The 10,059-nt window shown below is 42.8% G+C and overlaps 1 protein-coding gene across 1 annotated transcript in view; it reads right to left on the reverse strand.

Moving 5' to 3' along the window:
- The window catches only part of tmem150c (transmembrane protein 150C), a 35,370-nt gene extending 25,644 nt beyond the window's left edge, over positions 1-9,726 (reverse strand). The window contains exons 1-3 of the mRNA XM_068013920.1: positions 9,613-9,726; positions 8,443-8,511; positions 6,796-6,896 (exon numbers count right to left, since the gene is read on the reverse strand). Coding sequence (XP_067870021.1) covers positions 6,796-6,896; positions 8,443-8,448 — 107 coding nt within the window. The 5' untranslated portion in view covers positions 8,449-8,511; positions 9,613-9,726. The remainder of the gene's footprint in view (positions 1-6,795; positions 6,897-8,442; positions 8,512-9,612) is intronic.
- Positions 9,727-10,059: the final 333 nt, after the last annotated feature.

The raw sequence follows: 10,059 nt of genomic DNA on the forward strand, positions 1-10,059 counted from the left end.
TCCACTCCTATCTACCCAAATATCATCTTGCTGTACATAATTATGTCCAGAGTCCCAGAAGAGCTGTCCTCAGCCCTCTCCTCATCCATGTGTTGCCCCTCAGTAACATTGTCACAGGCAAGGAGGTCAGTTTCTATACATATGCTGATGGCACCCAGTTCGCCCCCTCGATCACTTCTATTACCATTTCTATGCCTATGTCATTATTCCATGGATAAGTTAAAATTTCCTCCAACTGATTTTAAGGAAGAAAAAAATCTATTTTCAGCCGCTGCCACATTCTCTGCTCCCTTGCCCCTCGTTCAGGCAGATTGAGATCTTGTCAATCTATTCAAACTAGCGCTGAGCTTTCTGCATCTTCCTCCCATATCCCACAATTGGTGACAAAGTGTACAGCTTTCTTGGCCTGATTCTCTGTAATCTCCTCCTTAGACCCCTCAGCTCATTCACTCCTCACACCACCATCACCTTCTTAAAACTGATCACATTTTTCATTGCCTCTCCCACCATGCTTTAATGTCTGATCCTTTTTATTTGTTTTCTTACCCTTTGTAAAGTGCCTTGGGATATTTTCAATATTAAAAAGATATGTTAAAAATGTTGTGGACAATGGACTATAGTTAAAACAAAATGAGTACTACAGATTACTATACTATTATACAGAGGACAGATAATCCAACATTTTTCCTCTTTTCTTCACCCTTTACATTAAAATGAATTGGACCATTGATTTAGAAAAATATGGCCAAGTAACCTGATGATTTATTTAAGAAGCCGGCCTGAAGTACAAAAGCACCAAAGAACTTGAGATCTTAAACTGTCAGATCAATGCAGCAATGCTTCATAAAAAAATGCATTTTTTGCATGTAACCATCTTACATATAGGTCAGGACTTTAAACTGGGAGCAGTGGCCATTGCTGATACTGCAGGAGGCCAGGAGCAGTGCCAATGGAGGACACCCCAGGTCAGGGTCATTGAGACCAGTAGGCAGGCCCTGGTGAGGGGGCTGGGTGGTTGGTTAGGGTGGGGTCTTGCCATGGGGCATGGGGGAGGGAGGGGGGGGGGTGGGCCATCACCACCATGAATTGCACCCAGAGGAAGGATTCCCCCCACCCCAAGCTCCAGGTTTCAGCTGGTGGTGTCTTCACACTGTGGCAGACCCTTAATGGACCAATGAAGTGACTTAATTGTCCTCCCAATGGATTTTCCGCCACCATGGCGTCCACCGCAGACAAAATGGCATAGGGGCAGGACAACATTGACCACACAGCCTAGCGCCACCCCACACTATTTTGTGTGCCCCCCACCTCCCACCCCATTTCCAAAGGCAGGTTAAAGTCCAGCCCATAGAGTCAAGAAAATCTTTGTACATTGGCCAATGATGTGCCATTTATCTTACTTAGTGGATCTGATGGAACAAATGTTGTAAAGCTGATTTCACTATACAATTTGGAAATGGGTTCACTGAATGTTTTGGTAGCAGGAAAACTAGTAACTGTCTACACTGGTAGATATCTTTGGTCCTATCTGCATAAAAAATCCAAAGCTCCATACTAAACAGCATTTTAATAGCACTCTATGTCCAAAAAGGAACAATACAATGGTAGATAAAAATTAAGTACTGTTACCTCTTGGAATAAATGAACTTCAATCTAAGGTAAAAGCTCTGGCCATGACTTTATGAATCGCTTTACTGAATGTTAAGGACTAAAACTGTAGACACATGATCAGGACAGATCTGCCTGTGGACAGCCAGATTCAATCAGCTTTTAGACTGATCCACATTTATTTCTATTTGGCACAGCCTGACTAAGGCAGTGGTCCAAAAGTGAGATATTCAGATTGTTGAGACAGGGGAATGAAAATAACTGCTGTTTTTGATAAAGACATTCTTAAATCTTTCTAAACATTTTCTCATCAAGCTGCTTACTAAGTGGCATATTTTGTTTCAAAATATAAATTCAAGAATCACATCGTACAAGATATTAGCACTAATTTCAATATGGGAGAAAAAGAACCTTGCACCCTCCTGCTGGTGCATGCTGTGCTGCCAGCTACTTCTGCCATGGCCTCTTAAGGGTGCGGCATGGGCATCCCTTGCATGCGTTGGAAGCAAGTGATGGGGCGCTGTCCTGATGTCACACAGCCCAACTGGCTGATTTGACACCGAACTACCTAATTTGGACCACGCAGGTCCAGGCAATGAATTCACGTCATTCTACAAAAAGCAAGCGCTAGGCTGCAAAATGGGCCAGTGCTATTTAAAGGCCCAGGCACGCAACTTGCAGGCAAGATCATTTTCAATAGCTTCTGCTATTGCATAGTGTCTGTACTTCGGAGTGTTTTTGGAGGAGTTGTAGCGAGTTCCAGGACTTGGCAGCAAGTGTTGCTACATCCTCACAGCAAGGATAGAGGATTAAGTGACCTGCTAGAAATGGCAGTGTCTCTGGGTCTGCAGGACAACAGGGAGATAGAGCAGTGACTGTGAAGAGGGCAAACACTGCATGGTGTCCTCTGGTAACTTGGAGCCAGACTCTTCTATGCTCCTTGAGTGACAGGAGGCTGTCTGGCAGGCCTGCCAATGCACCCAGAATCTGCATGTGCAAGCCCACCAGGGCTGTCCTGTATGCTGTCCCACTGCGATCCTCATCCGAGTCCTCTGCAGCAGAACTCACCAGTGACCTCACCGGTGAGTGATGGGGGTGTGGCATATTGAGCAACGCGAGTGGTTGGTGGTGTAGTGGGTAGATGTTATCATGTGAAGATGCATTCACTGGCCTTGACCATCCGAGTGAGGTCATTAGACTTCTTGTGGCACTGCTGCCAGGTTTTCAGCTCCAGGCACTAGGAATTGACCTCCCTGGCTACCTGCTCCCAATCCATTCTCAGAGTGGTCCTTGAGTGTCTCCTGCAGAACATGGGATCCCTCCTCGTGCAAACCTCCACCACTAATACCTCCCACACTGCATCAGTCACCTTGGAACCCCCTCTCTGCCCTAGTGTTTTAAATTGCAGAAATATTATTCAGTGCAGCTTCCCTTAAGAGGTGCAGGCTGGCCTCACCATGTACTATTAACACAACGCTGCCTGGCCCCCTGTGTAGAGCAATGGCAGCCAGCAGGAGGATTGGCCCGACACTACAATCATGGTAATGAAGTAGCAACACCAAATTTACATGCTGCCCACCTCCAATGGAACCAGCATCGGCAGGTCAGGAATTGTGACCCCGACACCCAAAAATCGAGGTAAGCCAATTTATAGCCATATTTTGTAAAACTGTTACTCAATACATTCACATACTGTCTGTAAAATAAAAGCAATCAGTTTACTGAAAGATTGGAGACATCATCACAAAGACTGCCTATTTCCACCTCCATAACACTGCCCAACTCCGCCCCTGTCTCAGTTCAACTGCTGCTGAAACCCTCATCCATGCCTTAGTTATCTCTAGACTTGAACAATGCAACACACTCCTGGCCAGCCTCCCAAGTTCTACCCTCCATTACTTTGAGGTCATTCAAAACTCTGCTGCCCATGTCCTTACTCACAGCAAGTCCTGTTCACCTATCACCCCTGTGCTCACTGACGTACACTGGGTCTTGGTTCAGCAAAAAAGCCTCGATTTTTAAATTCTCATCTTTGTTTTGAAATCGCTCCATGGCCTCACCCCTCTCTATCTCTGTAATCCCCACCAGCCTCACAACCCTCCCAGATATTTGCATTCATCTAATTCTGGCCTCTTAAGCAACCCCAAATTTAACTGCTCCACCAGTGGTGGCAATGTCTTCAGCTGCCTAGGCCCTAAGCTCTGGAATTCGCTCCCTAAACCGCTCCACCTTTTGCCTCGCTTTCCTCTTTTAAAATGCTCTTTAAAACTTACTTCTTTGACCAGCTGCCCTAATATCATTTTACATAGCTGAGTCATTTTTTGTTTTACAGTGCTCCTCTGAAGCACCTTGGGACATTTTATTTTGTTAAAAGGTGCTATATAAATATGCTGTTGTTTTTATAGTCCTGCTTCTTTTCGTCCTTTCCTATGAGTAGAAGGATTTGTCGCACAATCAATCCAATAATTAGTGCTCCGGACTCCTAAAGTACAGAATTCTTGCTAATGATGTGGAATGACAACTCTCAGTCTAAAGTAGGACAGGAGCAGAAAAGGAGAAACTCCACAGCAATGTGTGTCAGATGTTTATGCATCATTAATTATGTTTGGAAAACAACCTCAGATTTAAGGCAAGTCTTTGTAAATACTTATTTGGAATTAAAACTTAAAAAAGGTAAATGAAGATTTGTCACCAACCAAAAGGTAACCATGTATCAGTTGGATTTAATCCATGCACGATTTTAATGACAGTTTACTCAGCGAGGCATACTATAACATTTGTTCACTTCAATCCATGATACAAATGAAGGGCTAGAATTTTCATCACACCCAGAAATAAATGTGCAGGGGGCACAGGGAATAACCCCCGTGCCTGAATGTATAAGCACAATGAAAACTTGATATTTTGGTTGCTAAATTTGCTGATGACACAAAGTTAGGTAGGAAAGTAAGTAGTGAAGAGGACATAAAGAGGCTACAAAGGGATAAAGATAGGTTAAGTGAGTGGGCAAAGATCTGGCAAATGGAGTATAAAGTGGGAAAATGTGAAATTGTCCATTTTGGCAAGATGATTGAAAAAAAAAAGCATACATTATCTAAATGGTGAGAGATTGCAGAGCTCTGAGATGCAGAGGGATCTGGGTGTCCTAGTGCATGAATCACAAAAAGTTAGTATGCAGGTGCAGCAAGTAATTCGGAAAGCTAATAGAATGTTATCATTTATTGCGAGGGGAATTGAATACTTATGCTTCAGTTATACACGGCATTGGTGAGACCACATCTGGAGTACTGTGTACAGTATTGGTCTCCTTATTTAAGGATGTAAATGCGTTGGAACCAGTTCAGAGAAGGTTAACTAGACTAATACTTGGAATGGGCGGATTGTCTTATGAGGAAAGGTTGGACAGGCTAGGCTTGTAACAGCTGGACTTTAGAAGAGGAAGAGGCGACTTGATTGAAACATAAGAGGGGTCTTGACAGGGTGGATGTGGAAAGGATGTTTCCTCTTGTGGTAAAATCTAGAACTAGGGGTTACTGTTTAAAAATAGAGATGAGGAGAATTTTTTTCTCGCAGAGGGTCGTGAGTCTTTGGAACTCTCTTCCTCAAAAGGTGGTGGAAGCAGAGTCTTTGAATATTTTTAAGGCAGAGGTAGATAGATTCTTGATAAGCAAGCTGGTGAAAGGTTATTGGCAGTAGGCAGGAATATGGAGTTGAGGTTACAATCAGATCAGCCATGATCTTGTTGAATGGCAAAGCAGGCTCAAGAGGCCGAGTGGCCTACTCCTAGTTCACATGTTCATATGTATTATGCCTCAGGGCTCATCACCAGACAGCTCGCCAGAAAAGACTGAAAGACTGGCCTGCTACGACGGTAGTGGGAGCCCTCAGCTAAGTCCTTAAACAGAAAGGGAGAGATCAGGAAGGATGGGTAGTGATCAGGAAAGGTTTAGAATAAAGAGGGTAGAGGCCAGGAGTGGAGAGGTTAGAAGCTGAGATGGAGGGAGGTGACTGAGGTAATCAGGAGAAGGGGGTGAGGGTGCAATGCTGGGGGGGTTGTAGAAGAGAGATTGTAGAAGTTGCAATTGAGAGAGAGTGGGAAGGGTAATCAAAGTAGTGGCGATCACAGTGGGGAAGTAATGGCCAGCAGCACCGGTTTTAAGTTGGGGTCGGGAGGAACACTCCAGGTTCCCCATTCAAGTAAGTATATTTTAAACACTGTATTGGTTGTGGCCTGCAGCAGTCCATTTAAGGATCATCTGTTAGGTCTCAGAGTCATACAGCAGAGAAACAGCCGACCATATTGCCTATCTATACTAATCCCACCTGCCTGCATTAATTCCATATCCCTCTATGCCTTGCTCATTCAAGTACCTGTCCAGATGCCTCTTAAATGTTGCTACTGTTCCTGCCTTCACCATCTCCTCAGGTAGCTCATTCCAGATACCCACTATTCTTTGTGTGAAAAATTTACCCCTTTGATCCCCTTTAAACCTCCTCCCTCTCACCTTAAATCTATGCCCTCTAGTTTTTGTCACCCCTACTAGTCTACTAGTAAACCTAGTTTCCCTGATTGAAGCCAGTGCCCACACTGGCTGCCTCAGAGCAAGTCAATCTTACAGAGGACCTCAAACAGGCGTTAGTCCCTTTGCATATTCAAGTAAGGGACCTAAAGGCTATTGAGGTGTGAGCCTCAAAAATCTATTTCTTTCTTTACATTGGAATACTTTTGTCTCGTAATGGGTGTGTGCTTCCTCATTGCCGTGTTGAATGGGTTTCCTCCGAGTGCTCCGGTTTCCTCCCACATGCCAAAGACTTGCAGGTTGATAGGTAAATTGGCCATTAGCAATTGCCCCGAGTATAGGTAGGTGGTAGGGAAAAATATAGGGACAGGTGGGGATGCGGTAGGAATATGAAATTAGTGTAGGATTAGTATAAATGGGTGGTTGATGGTCGGCACAGACTCGGTGGGCCGAAGGGCCTGTTTCAGTGCTGTATCTCTAAACTAAACGGTGCCTGAAAAATGGGTGCTGTACAATCAAATATCTGTTTAGAGAGTGAACAACATCTTCCGCTCCCCAAAAAAAGTTAAAGGAAAGAAAAGTCAAAACCCCACTTCAACTATTGCCTATTTTTTTTTTAAAATGCTGTTTTCAGAATAAAATGAAAAAATTAGTAAGGTGGACTTACACAACCCAGAGTCCAATTGTTGCTAAGAGACTGACTATAATGGGTAAAATCATCCAGAGACTGCATTTCTTCCGTCTTGGCTTATAATTTGTTTCTTTTGTCTGAAACACAGCAGATAAGATGATAACATTATCTTAAAGGACTATCTGGTATTGTTGTAATATCTATACACCTCATTTCATTTAACTGCTGACTAGTTACATTATCCACAATTGGTAAAACTTTCAGCATTAGATGATGTGGAGTTTTAGGACACTTGTCTTTTAGCTCAGAAAACGTAGTTTTAAATCCATCCCAGAAAAATGGATGAAAAAGCTCCCTTCTCTGCTTGCTATAAGGATGCCAAGTAAAATGATCATCTTGCAGGGCAAAGGCATCAATGGAATGACAATCACTAAGGTTCTATCTTGGGCCCACATTCCATTCCACCAGGTAGTGAAGCTGAAAATGCTGCCCAATGCCTCCAGACTTTTTTTTCCCTATATCCTTAGAGTCTATGCCATTCATAAACTCCAATTCTCCAAAACCCAGCTGCATGTACGCCATCCTGCACTTTGTCCTGCACCCCCATCCTTGTTAACTTACAGTGCCTCCCAGCTCATCAACAATTTAGATTTAAAATCCTCATCTTCAGATCCCTCCATTTGCCTCACCACACCTTATCTCTGCAACCTCAAAGTTCACAACCCCTTGGTCTTCCAACTCTTGAACTTTTGTGCAACTCCTATCTCTCTCTACTCAACTACGGGTCTCAGAGCTTTCAGTCACCTTGGCCATAATCTTTGGAACACATTCATTAAACACTGTCCCTGGTCTCTCTACCTTTAAAAATCTTTTAAAATCCCATTTCAAAAAGCTTTTGTAACCCCTTCTAAACTTTTTTTTTTTACTGCTTGGCATTCATTCCCTTATCAATCCCTTTTTATCTTGTCCTGCAGTAGGGTACCCAGTGACTTTCGTTTATGTGAAAGGTGTAACACAAATACAAGTTGGCATTGTCGGAGCAGAGGAGAGGAAGCTTTGGTCCGCAGATGGTTGTACTATACGTGAACTGGGAATACATGATGCTCACACCAGATAGAAAAGTACAATGTAAGTAATAGCATAGCAACCAAGCTTTACAATTACAGAAGAATAGGGCACTAAATGGTTCATTGATTGAGGCACATTATCCTTTTATCTCAAAGAGTCAGTTTCAAATCCAACCCAGAACAGCAGGATGAAAGTTTCCTCACGGCAGGCGGCAGACATCCTAAGAGAAGATTAACAGTTTCAAACCAATTCCTACTGAACAAAGGCCACAGGTCAAAACTTCCCACAATTTAGCATGCATTATCAATCTCAGATTTAAGCTATTCACTATTTACAGCATAAATATAAAGTCATGTATAAACAAACAATTAATTTACAAATTTTCTATATGCAAATACCAGTCATATTTCATGATCTTTTGACCATGTTCCCACAAACAGGATTTAGAAAGATTTAAAATGTGGTCTTTTAAAGAATATTGTATTTGCACCAGTGAAAATAGGGCTTTGAGAACAATATAGAATTAAAATGCTAATGAGCTAGCATTGATGTTCTTTCTGTATAGACTATATAAGCAATTCTTTAGCTTGGCTTAGTAATCAATAAAAACCTCACATCCATTTTGTTGTAAAGTCACTGATCCCGATGTTCAGCAGGGGTTGTCTAGCAGGCTCTCTGTTTGAGCTGTGGACAGAGGGAAATAAGACAGAGACAGGAACACAACGGTCAGAGTTTTGAAACAAAACAGTCCAAGATAATCTGACCTTCCAAGACATCCAACTAACGCTGGATGATGGTTAGAAGTCATTTGACTTAAATCAAGTAAGAGAGCACACTGATGTGGGGAAGTGTGGCATCTTCTGTATTTTGTATTATTACTCAACAATAGATTATACGAATTGAATTACATAGATCCGATCATAATCTGTTAGTTCGCATGCTGTGGAAATAAAGCAATTTAATGGCTTGCACCTAACCTTGTCTTACCAAGTGTCTATTCAACCCACTTGTAATCATCAAATAAATACACTGTGAAAGACACAAATATCCAGTTCAGATTGCGAGAATGCTATTGTTACACCCTAAAATTACACCAATGTACAGTTAAATATTGGGTAGTCCAGGAACACTCCCAAATGCAGGACGCTCAGACCAATTAAGGGATGATTGGCACCACTACACCCGAAAGATTTAGAAATGTGAGGCAAGGTTCTGAAGATGTAACAAGTATTTTCCCCCTATTGAGCTCATAAAACTTGATGGTATAGAAAATGGGAACAAAAATACACTGATACGTTTGCTTTTCTCAGGTAAAAATCGAGGTACATTGTTGGGATAGAACAGAGAACGTTTCATCACCAAACAAAAACAAAATTCGAAACGTTCTTGACAATGAATTACCCTCATAAACCAGTTTAACTCACCAACTATATTGGTCTCATCGACAATAACACAGATTGAAACAGACTCTGCCAGCAGAAGCTGCCCTGACAGATTCTCTTCATGATGGCCAGGGAATCCAAACAGAATAAGCCTGGGGTAAATAGATTATATTTAAACAATTACGAATATTGGTTCGCTTCGGTAATATACCAGTTACATGGGCCACGCCACTCAAATTATTTACCATAATCACCATCCCCTGTGGCCTGTTAACCCTCAGGTGAATACGAGGCGGCTGAGATTGGAAACGTGGCCTCACATCAAGAAGCACACAAGTTCTCTTATTTATTGCTGCAAATGAATAAGACATATTTTAAATGAAATGGCGCACTTTAAAGTCACCTGTAGGGCTATATCAGTCGGCCGGCAAACTGAAAATTAAAGCAGTGGAGACCAATGGTGATCACTCTACCGAGTGCATGAGTATAAAGAACCACAATGCAGTACTTTGCAGAGCCACACTGACACACACTACCTGCATCCACACACAACCCGCTGCCCTCACCTGACTCCCGATGCATGACCGCTCCGACAACTCCGCCCCCGGAGCCTCAGGCCAATCCTGGGGGAGTAGCGTCATGATTGACAGATCACAACACAATCAAACAATCGGGGGCGGGGCCTAGCTATTGAGAAGTGTCAACCGATTGGAACGCCTGTGTTTGCAGGGGCGGTGCTTTGTTAAAGTTCTCAGTCCCTCCTTACCCACACTGGAGCAGGATAACTAGGATTTATCTCTCGTTTCTCGTACGTCCTTTACTGTGTGTTTAGACTGTTTAGTGATTCTAT

The sequence above is a fragment of the Heterodontus francisci genome, chromosome 1 (assembly GCF_036365525.1).
Source record: "Heterodontus francisci isolate sHetFra1 chromosome 1, sHetFra1.hap1, whole genome shotgun sequence".
NCBI classification, from domain to species: domain Eukaryota; kingdom Metazoa; phylum Chordata; class Chondrichthyes; order Heterodontiformes; family Heterodontidae; genus Heterodontus; species Heterodontus francisci.